The sequence below is a fragment of the Malania oleifera genome, chromosome 13, assembly GCF_029873635.1.
Source record: "Malania oleifera isolate guangnan ecotype guangnan chromosome 13, ASM2987363v1, whole genome shotgun sequence".
NCBI lineage: Eukaryota > Viridiplantae > Streptophyta > Magnoliopsida > Santalales > Ximeniaceae > Malania > Malania oleifera.
In genome coordinates this window covers 56,283,910-56,297,121 of record NC_080429.1, presented here as the reverse complement: position 1 = coordinate 56,297,121, position 13,212 = coordinate 56,283,910, and the positions used below count along the sequence as shown (strand labels likewise).

The 13,212-nt window shown below is 35.5% G+C and overlaps 1 protein-coding gene across 1 annotated transcript; it reads right to left on the bottom strand.

Annotated features, from left to right (window-relative positions):
- Positions 1-10,341: 10,341 nt before the first annotated feature.
- LOC131146726 (uncharacterized) lies at positions 10,342-12,732 on the bottom strand. Its single transcript, XM_058096484.1, has 2 exons — positions 12,049-12,732; positions 10,342-11,021 (listed from the first exon to the last, which is right to left on the bottom strand). The coding sequence occupies exons 1-2, from the start codon at positions 12,637-12,639 to the stop codon at positions 10,941-10,943; spliced, it is 672 nt and encodes a 223-aa protein (XP_057952467.1). The 5' UTR covers positions 12,640-12,732; the 3' UTR covers positions 10,342-10,940.
- Positions 12,733-13,212: the final 480 nt, after the last annotated feature.

The window sequence follows — 13,212 nt, the reverse complement described above, 5'->3', positions numbered from 1 at the left end:
TTGTAATCCAGGTGTGGCCTGAGGTGGGTCTTCTTCGCCCCTTTTAGGAGAGGTTGTAATGGTTGGGGTCAGCCTGCAAATTTGACCTGGGGTATTCCTCACCCAGTAAGGGGAGGCTTTGTAATTGGTGTCGCTCCACCCTTAAGTGAGCTTTGTGGAATCTTCAGGCTTGCGAGCTAAAGGTAGGGATGTAGGCACATTTGTCGAACCTAGATAGCACATTTGGTGTCATCTTTACTTTATCTACTTTACTGTCTTGTGAATGCTTGATTGAATTTATTTGGAGCATATTATTTGTGAATTCATCTATTTGTTTATTTCATGCTAGCTTTAAATTGACTCTAAGTTTGTGAAATACTGCCTTTTGGAATATCTGACTTAAAAATTTAAAATCACCAAGTCACCCCCCTCTTGGGATTACACTAAAAAAATAACAATGATAATGATTTTGTGTACAGAGAGAGTGCTTATACTCACAAATGATAGGAGTTTAAGCTACTTAGAGTAAGATCTTTGATTCAAGATAAAATATGCACTAAGTGTACTATCAAAGAATCTTTAAAACCCTAAGCAAATATCTCAAGAATATTTATCAAATATCAAGGATAGGTGATATTAGTGTTTAAGCTTGCAAAAACGTTTTTATCAAAGCCACAAAACAAGCCTTTGAACCTTGCAATAAGGATGCAAAGATTCACAAGAAAATAGAGAGTTTTTCCCAAGAGATATTTATGAATTAAAATATAATGGGAGGAACTCAAGCTAATTCTCAAAAATCAATATTTAATAATGAAAGAAAGAGAGAGAGTTGTTAACTTAAGGATGAATGTAAAAATGCCCACAAGATTAAGTATTCAATCAATCCTCAAATTGCAATAACTTTGCAAATGAAGATGAAGAACACAATGCTCTGTTTCTAAGAAATGTATAATCAATCATATGTGAGAAAGAGAATAAACAATAAGCTGGTAAAAATGTGGGAGTATGAAAGTTTTAGCACAAAATAATTTTTAGAGAGAATGTGTGCTAATCAAGATGCTAATCCTAGCTTTGGAATGGGGTATATATAGAGTCCCAAAAATTATGACCGTCAGGGACATGATCGGTATTTTTAAAATGTTTAATTGTAAAATTAAACGTGTTTAGGGCTTAAAAATATTGGCAACCTAAAAGGGTCGATAGACTGACCGTGCATAAAACCATGCCAACCAGTGAGGTTCGGTTGACATAGCAAAAGGCCAGTTGGCTGAGCCCTCTATGCCTTTCAAAAATATACAAGGCTTGGTCCACTAAGATAAGGGCCGGTCAGCAGAGCCAAGGGCGATTTCCAAACCTTCATTGGTTCGGCCGACTGAGGCTTAACTATTTCATTTTGATTGGTCCGCTAAGTACGCTGAAAAAGCAAGCCCTAATGGTCGGTCGATTGAGGACGGTGTGTTCACTTTTGGTTGGTCTACTGAGGTTTTGTTATCAACCCAACTATGAAGGTGGGTCGATTGAGGCATTTATAATGCTGACATGTCGGTTGACCGAGGCTCTTAAAAAACTAAGCTATGACCTAATTTTTGACCTTATAAGTTTATCCCTGTTTGTATAAGTAAGACATTTTAGCTTAGGGGATTTTTCATGATATATTTGGGGACCTAAGGTCAGTCTAAGGTCTTCATTGTTCTAACATTCCCATCACGCATGAATGCATTATTACGGACCAAAAATTAAAAATGCATTACAATTTAAACATTAAATGTCTTCTTCTTCTTCTTTGCTCTACTACCTTCTTGGAATACGCCAGATGATGTAAGCTTTTAAGTTCCATTATAGCTTCCATTTCTCTTTGTCTTTTGTGCGTGTCAAATATAAACCTGTTCACATGCTAAATGCACACATAAGTAACTTGTGCTTGGTCAGCATCAAAATAGAGATCAGACTCAAAAAATCAACAATGAGAATGACCTCTTGTCTTTGCAAACATGCCTTGTTGCACCTGAGTCAATCCACCATGCACAGTCAACTTCAACATCATTGATTTTAGAAATCATAGCCACAAACTTGTTAAAGTTTGTTCCAATTTGCCTTTTCTTGAGAAGACGACACTCATTTTTGTAGTGTCCAGGTTTTCCACAATGGAAGCATGAACCTTTCTTTTTCTTATTTTGATTCTTGAAAAAATTGAACTTCCTCTTCAGATTCCCTTCCTTGAGATGTTTGGGCTATTTAGAACTGCTTCCTTCTTCCATCATATGCACTTGAAGTAAGCTCTTCTACACTTTTCTAGTTTTGCCTAAACACTTCCTCAATTTGGAAGTGTTGGCCTAATTTTTCAAGAGGCATATCATCCTTCCTGTGCTTCAAAGATTTTCTAACATCTTTCCCGGATGGAGGTCACTTATCAATAATAGACGAAACAGAAATGCATTCATACCTTTTCATTTTATGTTGATTAAACTGGTTAAGGATATGCATAATTTCATGAATCTACTCTACAACAAGCCTACTATCAAGCATGGTATAATTGAAAATTTTTCCTATCAGCAATTTCTTACTAGTTGCATCATGTGTGAAATACTTAGCCTCAAGTGCATTCCACAACTCTTTTGTAGTAGCCATATTTGGATACAGATCAAACAGATTGTCTGACATTGAATTGCAAATGTGGCATTTGCATATATAATCATCTTGTTCCCATTTTAGCCTTGCACATCCTTGAGCCGAAGTCTCATTCTCATTCACAGCTGGTTTGGGGGTGGTTAGAACATACGCCACTTTGAGACTCGCAAGAAGAAAGTGCATCTTTTTCTGCCAATGCCTAAAATTACTTCGATCAAATTGTTCAAGTTTGACAATATTTGCAGCGAATTCCCTCAAGATTGAAGAACCAGCCATTTCAAATAACGTTTTAAGAATGAATGAATTAAATAGAGAAAATGCTACAGAACATAAAATGCTTCAAGAAACGTTACAGTGTCGTTTTCCTTAAAACTTTACTTGCCCCCACCAGATCGGTGTGTATTGAATCAGTAAATACATTTTTAGGATACAATGAAGCCTAGAATATAATCTGATATCAGTTTGAATTATATACAAATGAAAACTGATCACAAACTCCCTTAGAAGAATTTGAAATAAATTTCTTGAATTCTATTTCTGAAGAAAACAGAACACAAATTTAAAGAAGATATAAATTGTGAAAACTTTATATGAGAAAGAGAAGGAGAGAATGATGAGAATTTTTGTATATTTTGTGCTGTTAATTCTGTCTTTAAATAGACAGAATTATGTCTTTTCCTAAAAGTTTCAAAGGTATGGACAATCGCAATTGTTCAAAGTCTTATGTGTGTCGACCTGGTCGCACCTCCAAAATTTCCTGGTCACACCCTATTCGACACACTCTGGTAGATTTTAGTGTACACTTGATAGCACAATCGACTAGGTCGCACTTCCAAGATTTCTTGGTTGCACCCTGGTCAAACCATTTTGTGAACCTGTTGTTATTTAGTACTCTAGAATCTTCTAGCTTGACCTAGTCACCCTTTGTGTCTCCTTGGTCGCACCACATGATCTTATAAAAAATATAAGATTTATTTAAAGTCATTCGATCATGATCAACGATCACAATCTCACAACGATGCAAGCATGCAAAGTGCTAAGTGCTTGTACACCATCTAAATGCGCCACTAGCGCCCTACAACCAACGCCACAAGCACGCGCGTGTGTGCGTGTACAAATGATATGAAGTGCCATCCTAGGGTATACACTAGCACTATCTCTTAACTAATTTTAGGAGAATATTCCACCTTATCATTTATTAATGACTTTTTCTTTTTCACTCTTTTTAGTATAGGACAAGTTCATATAACATTAAATATATTTTAAAAAATATTTCAACACTTTGTTGTTCTCCTCCTCTTACTCCTCCTAGGCGCACTAGGTTCAGAAGGTTCACCACTAGTATGAAGTGGTTTCAAAGTCTCCACTAATTTATTTTGATCACTAACCTTTTGTATGGAAGTGAACTTATTTTCATAGAATTCTACATCTATGGATTCTATAACTGAATTAACTCCTATAGAATCATTTGGTTCAATTACCATGAATCTGTAAGCTTTCAGCATAGCCAAGGAATACACATTCTATTCCTTGCTCACCTAATTTCCTTATCTTAGGTCTAGGAAGCCTTACAATTGCTCTACAACCCCAAATCTTAAGATATTTTAAATTAGGCTTTCTTTTCTTCCATAACTCATATGGAGAAGTCTTAGTCCTCTTAAAAGGAACTCTGTTTAATATATGACAAGCAGTTAGTAAGACTTCACCCCAATAACTAATACTTAGTCCTAAATTTGACATCAAGGCATTGACCATTTCAACCTTCCTTTCTACCACTCCATTTTGTTGTGGAGTATATGCTGTATAAATTTCATGTATCACACCTATTGATTCACAATAGGCAGGGAAGTGATATTCACCTTCTTTATTCGATCTAGGACACTTTATCTTAGTGTCACATTGGTTTTCAAATTCTGCCTTATAAACCTTAAATTTATCAATCACTTCATCTTTAGTATGCATAAGATAAACATAACAGAATCAAGAAAAATCATCTATAAATGTTGAAAAATAATTTTTGCCTCCTATGGTAGGTGTACCATGCAAGTCACATACATCACTATGCACTAATTGAAGTAAAGAAGAAATTCTAACAGTTTTTTTAGGAAAAGGTTTTCTCGTTATTTTGGTTTTAATACATACATTGCACTTATCATCCATGTCATTTACATATCTAGGAATTAATTCCATATTAGCCATATCATGCAATTTTGTAGTATTAATATGTCCTAAATGATTATGCCATAAATAAAGTGAATCAACAATATAAACAGAAACATTCACTTTATTGATATTAAGCTTAAACATACCCTCATACATATAGCCTTTTCCCATAAAGACTCAACCCTTGGAGAGTACAAATTTATCAGATTCAAACACTAACTTAAAGCCAAACTTATTAAGTAGGCTTCCAGAAAATAATTCTTCCTAATTTATGGTGCATGGTATACATCAGTGAGAGTTAAACTTTTTCCAGAAGTAAATTCAAAAGTAACATCTCATTTGCCTTTGACTACAACAATGGACGAATTTCTCATGTAGAGAACATTGCCATTTTCCACTGATTCATACTTTGAGAATGAACTCTTGTCTTTGCAAACATGCCTTATTGCACCTGAGTCATTCTACCATGCACAGTCATCTTCAATAGCATTGATTTTAGAAATCATAGCCACAAACTTGTTAAATTTTGTTCCATCGTGCTTTTTCTTGAGAAGATGATACTCATTTTTGTAGTGTCTAGGTTTTCTACAATGGAAGCATGGACCTTTCTTTTTCTTATTTTGATTCTTGATAGAATTGAACTTCCTCTTCAGATTCCCTTTCTTAGGATGTTGGGGTTGTTTTGAACTGCTTCCTTCTTCCATCATATGCACTTTGGAAGTATGCTCTTCTGCACTTTTTTAGTTTTGCCTAAACACTTCCTCAATTTGGAAGTGTTGACCTAATTGTTCAAAAGGCATATCATTCTTCTTGTGCTTCAAATATTTTCTAACATCTTTCCAGGATGGAGGTAACTTGTCAATAATAGACGAAACATAAATGCATTCATCCATTTTCATATTATGTTGATCAAACTGGTTAAGGATATGCATAATTTCATGAAACTACTCTATAATAGGCCTACTATCAAGCATGATATAATTGAAAATTTTTCCAGTCAGAAATTTCTTACTACTCGCATCATCTGTGAAATAATTAGCCTCAAGTGCATCTCACAACTCTTTTGTAGTAGCCATATTCTAATACAAATCGAACATATTGTCTGACATTGAATTACAAATGTGGCATTTGCATATATAATCATCTTGTTCCCATTTTAGCCTTGCACGTCCTTGAGCCAAAGTCACATTCTCATTCACAGTAGGTTTGGGAGTGGTTAGAAGATACACCACTTTGAGACCTACAAGAAGAAAGCGCATCTTTTTTTGCCAGCACCTGAAATTGCTTCCATCAAATCATTCAAGTTTGACAAAATCCATAGCGAATTCCCTCAAGGTTGAATAACCAACCTTTTCAAATAACGTTTTAAGCATGTATGAATTAAATAAAGAAAATGCTGCAAAACAAAAAATGTTTCAAGGCACACTATAGTATCGTTTTCATTAAAATGGTACTTGTCCCCACCAGATTGGTGTGTATTAAGTCAGCAAATACATTTCTAGGATATAATGAATGTGACAACCTGATTTTTCTACCATTTATTTAAACAATAATAATCAGTCATCATCTATTAACTAACTCTGTTACCATATATTACACATAACCCGACCCTAAGGGGGTACCGGGTATTCAGTCCATCCAAACATACTATACACGCAGTGGAATACATATTGTGTCTAGGTCCAAAATACAATACCATCCAAAATAAAATACAATACCAGAGTGCTAAGACCTCTACACGCATATATATATATACGCCCCCACAAATCCATAAAATAGTCTAGGGGTTACACAAAACACATCCCATACTCAACCACTTACCCTGAATACTAGGGTACTACTGTCTCCTCTACCTCAGGGCTCTCTCTGCTCGTCTGTCCTTATTTCTTGAATTTTTTAGATTATGGGTGAGACATCTCTCAGTAAGACGGAATAAATTATTGACAGTGTGTGGCACATGAGTTTAAATATATTAACACGTCCATTTAAATAATTATAACAACTGAGAAAATATACTGATATCTACTCATATTCATATATAAAACATAGTGTCATAAACTTTCATATCATTTTCATAATCATATACATACTCATTCATTTCTTATATCATATACGTACTCTGTCATTTCTTATATTCATAATCATACTCTAGCCCATAGGTGTCCACTAGCATATAGCACAATGCGTCTATAACCCATGGCTATTCATTTCTCATATAATTTTTTTTCATTTTCATAGTCTAGCTCATGAATATCCACCGATATAGAATACACTATGCATCAGTAACTCATGGCTGTTCATTTCACTTTTCACTTTTCGTAAACATTTTCTTGCTCATGAGCATCCACCAGTACAAAATAAACTGTAGCTCATGGTTGTTCATTATCGCATCTGTAATGAGAAACCATCTTGAGGATAATCACTTCGTCATGTATTCACACCATATGACCAAGTTGTATGAATCGAAGACTGGACCTAACCACGGTTGGCCTACCCAGTTAGATCAAAACAGGAAACGTGTCTATAGTATGATTGACCTACCCAATCCTGGTCCAGACCCCAGGGGTAACACAACCCTTCACAAGCCCAATCGACTGTCTCGCCACACTCTATACTAGATGTGTGGTTGAACTAAAACAATGCTAGCAACAATACTGTGCTCTCAGAATAACTCTGGTCCATCAGGGTTCTCATTTCCACATTTCATTATTCATATTTCATTATGTCTGTATAATTCTTATCACATCTATATATATATATATATATATATATATATATATATATATATATATATCTCATTATTTCTGTATAATTCTCTGTTCAACATTTTTGTACAAAACATCTTCAAGTATTTCACATATCATCATTTCAGTATAAAATACATTTGTGTATTTCTCATTTCATCTTTTCTGTAATTCTCATTATTTTTGTATAATTCTCATCTCATTTCATCATTTCTGTATAAAACATATATGTATATTTCATATATCATCAATTCTCAGTAAAACCATATCTATATATCGCATTTCATCATTTCTATATAAAATATAACTTGGCTTTCTCATATCATCATTTCTATATAAAAATATTTTTGGGTTTCTCGTATTTCATATCTGCATAAAATATAGCAATATATCAACATTTTTCAGTATAAATCATATATTTCAGTATCATTCACATTCCCAATGTAAAGCTATTATTTCATATTCCTCATGCCACACAATTTTAAACTGTTATTCACAATATAATAATCATAAGAAAAATATTCATATCATAATTTTCAATACTATATATCATATTCTCATTTTCATATACTTTAATCAATCAATTAATTTTCTAAAAATATATGTTATAATTTATTCCCCTTACTTGCTTATTGAGAAAATTCCTGCGAAGATCCTAAAACACAAGCCCGCGGCGTTTTGGAGCTTAAAACCTTGAAATCACATTTCCCCGGTTCAATCAACTCAACCCCAGAATTATAATTATTTTAATATTTCCTAAGCTCACACACTCCCAATAACTAATTAAACTTTAAGAAAATAATTAACGGATATAAGTTCATTATTCTTACCTTAACATTGGAGTGGTGCCTAGGAAATCCAAATTAAAAATTTTCTCCGATTAAAATGACGGGAATCGAAACTAGAACCCTGTGGTGGCATCCGATTGTTGATTTGGCTAAAGATTTGAGGAGAGAGAGAGAGAGAGAGAGAGAGAGAGAGAGAGAGAGAGAGAGAGAGAGAGAGAGAGTTTACCTTATCCCAGGAGTGGTGCCTACGATGCTCTAATCACGAATCCACTCCGGTTAAAATGTTGGCAGCCGAGAATGGAACCTAATGGTATTTTCTGTTCTTCAATCGGCCGAGAATCGGGGAAGAAATTGAGGAGGGAGAGAGAGAGAGAGAGTGGTTGAGGAGAGAGAGAGAGAGAGAGAGGCCTTCCTGAAGCCTCTCGCTTCACGAAGGTATATATATATATATATATATATTATTTAATTAATAATTATTATTTGTTTAATTATTATTATTATTATTTTTTTACTTTTTCGGGTCTTCACAATGAACCCCAGAATATAATTTGATATCAGTTTGTGTTATACACAAACGAAAACTAATCACAAACACCCTTAGAAGAATCTGAAATAAATTTCTCGAATTCTATTTCTGCAGGAAATAGAACACAAATTTGAGGAAGATATAAATTGTGAAAACTTTATATGAGAAAGAGAATGATGAGTTTTTCTATATATTTCATGGTGTTAATTTTGTCTTTAAATAGACGAAATTTTGCCTTTCCCAAAAGTTACAAAAGTATGAACAGTCACAACTGTTCAAAATGTTATATGCGTTGACCTGGTCGCACCTCCAAAATTTTCTAGTCGCACCCTGGTCGACACACTTTGAAAGATTTCTGTGTACAATTGATAGCACAAGCGACCAAGTTGCACTTCCAAGATTTCTTGATTGCGCCCTAATCAAAGCATTCTGTGAACCTGTTGTTATTTAGTACTCTAGAATCTTCTAGCTCGACCTAGTCGCCCTTTGTGTCTCCTTGGTCACACCCCATGATCTTATAAAAAATATAAGATTAATTTAAAGTCATACGATCATGATCAACGATCACGATCTCGCAAAGTGCTAAGTGCTTGTGCACCATCTAAATATGCCAACAGAGCCCATACAGCCCACGCTACGTACATAAGCATGCTAGTAGCACTATCTCTTAATCAATTTTAAGAAAATATTCCACCTTATTATTTATTAATGACTTTTCTTTTTTCACTTTTTTCAATGTGGGACAAATCCTCATAGCATTAAATATATTTTTAAAAAATCTTTTTTTAATCCCAAATTTCTTCTCTTTGATTTTGTCACTCTTCTCCTCTTGTTTTTTTCTGCCCTCCTTTTTTTATATAGATTTCAATATTGTGAACTAATTTATATTTAACATACTCTACTGTCCCAGATTTGAGTACAAGAGCCTATAGGTTCAAATATGTGCACAAAATTAAATTCTCCACTCAAATCACATGTGTAAGCCTTGGCCATGTTACGGTTCCATGACATACACCTGAGGATCCAACTTCAGTTGCACAATAAAAATAAAAAATCAAAATTTTAACATGTTGAGAACCAAAAACAACTCCTTTGATTTTGTGTATGATAGATTGTTTATTCGTCGAGTTTGATAGCCATTTTTTATTACTTCGGTAGCCAATTTGTATAGGACTAATAGTCTCTGTCAACAGTGCATGCTTTACTTGTATTTGAGATGGTGAATACCCGAGTTCTTGAAGAGTGAATGAAGTCTCTGACTAATTCTCTATACATCTTTGTATTTGCTGGTAGTCAAGTCATTTGATTGGATTGGTTGAATTGAATTTGCTTCACCACCTCGTTTAATAATATTTTTTTTAACAAATTTTAAAATCACACCTATATCATGCACTCTTAGATGTCCCTAACCAAATGAAGTGCAAGTGTTTTATGCCACCAATGGAGTAAGCCATGGCCCAAAACTCAGCTGCAAGGTTGGTGTTAGAAGGTCAGTTCATAAGCATCAAATTCCTTTTTCTTATGTTTACAAGCTTGGAATTTGAATTTATGCAGGTTTAAATAAAATACAATATAAACTTATGCCTGTCCAAAACCAATACAAATTAAAATCTAAAACTAAAAATTCATACTCTAAAACAAAACCTACCAGCAGAGTGGTGTGCTATACAATTGAAAATTCTCAACCACGAATGATCAAAATTTTTTATAAGGGTACAGATAAAAATTAAATAGAGGAGGTGGGAGAACACATCATCCCAAACAACATTTCTGGAAATTTCTCAATACAACCCAAAGTGCACGGCATGTAGATCATAAGATCCTGTCTTGGCAAACCCTACTCTATTCCTCAACTTCATAAGAGGTACCCAATCTCAGTCTGGCCCTCAGCAGCCAGCAACCGTCAATTAGTAGCTGAAATCGACATTGTACAAGCTTAAATCGAACTCGTAGGGTTTTACACTTTCTGCATAGAGCGATGTCAATTTACCATTAAGTTTGAATTACTATATCCTGCAAACAGGCAACCATTCTTGGAGCAGCTGTTGAGCCCATATTCTTGATCCATCGCTCATAGAACTGGCTGTCATCAGTTTAGGTCTCCCAGTCAGGTTACCCAACACACTTCGACCTATGACAGGCAACTAACACTTGGTTCATTTGAGCAATCTGATGCAATAATTGGATAATTTTCTGCAGATGGACAAATGAAAGGTCAGTGCAATATACCGATGGGAATATTAATATGAAGTACATAAGATATACTTTCATTTATGTGCATTAAAGAGAGATTCTTCTACAAGTATGTGAAAAGTATCACAACACAAAGCATCTACAAATGCAATGCAATTTGACCAAATGGATCTCTGCACAAATCCTAAAAGTCTCTAACCAAAGAGAAGGATATGAGAGAGTAGACATTGAAGAGAGATTATATCAGAAAGTCCTATCAGCACATTCAAGAACAAGAAATATGGGCTTCAAAAGGGGATATGCTTACTATCAATTATGGCATGGCTTGCAAGAACTCACTGTGAAAATCTATGGTCTTTGGGAACAAAAAAAAGACCAACCCACAAATTTTCATGCATAGCTTTCTCTAGATGGCGACGCCGTGCCTTGGTAGTTCCTATCATGTCATGACCCTTTTTTGCAAAACATGTGTTTCTCAAATTCTAAGAATGCTTTTTCGCAGTTTAGTAAGACGCAATTATCAAGAAGAGAAGGCATGCAATTCTGGACTACAACTTCCAAAATGACCCAATTAATTTCTCAAGAAGAAGCAGGACTGTAGGAGTAGTCACATTTGTAAAATAACACAGCTACTGAGGATACCTTGAATCAATTAAAATGAAATATAAGGGCAAGAGTTTAAATGAAAATATGAATAGAGGAGCAAGCACGAGAAAGGTGTAATATACAATATCAACTTTAAGCAGTTTCTACATGAAAGAAACTGCTTTGGAACGCACTCTTATTAGCTACAAGACTCAAAACAGGATCAGAAGCATGCCAGAAAAACACTGATCGTCGCACTGTATAATTGCGCTTGTAAGTTCAATATCTATCTTTGTCAACGCTCAAAACTACTAATTACTCTTCAGCATTATGTTCTTGCCTCAAGGGCTAAATCAATGAGTGCTTTGCAATCAAATTTCAAAAACAAAACTCAACAGACATTTTCACAAACACCTAGAAGTCAATAACTGAACTAACCAACCTCGTCTTTTTCTTTGATAAGAGCAATCAAATGATCTACACACTCTTCCCGAGCCACTCTACGGTGCCGCCGCCGAGCCATCAAGTACAGAAACCACAAAAACGCCGCCGTTACCGTGCCGGCGGTGGAGGCAAATAACCAAATTGCTCCTCTAAAGGCAGCAAAATAACGAAGCGAGGAAGCGACGCCAAGAATTTTAGAACGTAGAAGCTCAAGCCCAAAATTCAGCCACCCAGAAACTTCTGCGTTCAGACGGACCCGCCGGGAATCACACAGCGACGATCGTGGGTCGACCCCATTTGCATCGAGCATAGAAAACGACGCCACCGGCGATGATGGTGACACCGTCGGTTTCGGCGGCGGCGGCGGCAGCGATGATGGTGGGCTGTTTTGATCTGGACAGCACTCTGAGGAGGCGAAAAGTCCTTCGTGGTTTATTGGAGGAAAGACGGAGCAGTCGCGGGAGAGAGAGTCCCCGATCACCACCATTACCCGTTCCTTCGATAGTGCGGGGGATCGGGATCGGACATGCGGGGATCGTCGGAGTTGTTCCCAGCCTTCGAAATGCTCGTGGACTCCTTCATCCTCCATTTGTCCTGACCAGTTGAGGTAGGAAAGCGCGTGTAGGTGTGCAGAAGTGTTTTTGGCACGAGCCCACGCGAATAAAATAGTGTGTCGTGAATTCATATCATCATAGCTCGTCCAATTAGCATTTTTCTTTTATAAAGTATTTCTATATCTAAAAAAAAAAGAAATTTAATTTGACTTGCTACAAAACCTTGATAACTCATTATTCAATGATTTAAACCAACTTTGAGTTGGGAAAACATCACTTAATTATGTTTGGTCACGTAATCCAATCAAATTAATTAATTAATAGATTACTCGATTGAGTTAGATATTCATAAAAAATCCTCCATTTAAATTGTCACACCCCAAACCCAATAATGAGATCTGAGGGTGAATAAGTAACCTAATTCTATCCCTGTATCATACAAATCACCAATGACACAGTACAATAAATGAGGGTCCGTCCCCGTGGGGTTCCCAGACACCCTATACACATTCACATATACCACGGAAATACAGCGGAAGATAAGTCTTTCTATACATATATAGTATCATACCAAAGTCTATACAAAGGAGTCTAACTCCACAAAATAC

Bases quoted from the DNA above. Each gene is read 5' to 3' on its own strand.
- LOC131146726 (XM_058096484.1), bottom strand. From the start codon at position 12,639: ATGGAGGATGAAGGAGTCCACGAGCATTTCGAAGGCTGGGAACAACTC. The intron at 11,022-12,048 runs GTTGGTTAGTTC...GTCCATCTGCAG, and splicing joins TTATCAAAGAAAAAGACGAG to AAAATTATCCAATTATTGCA.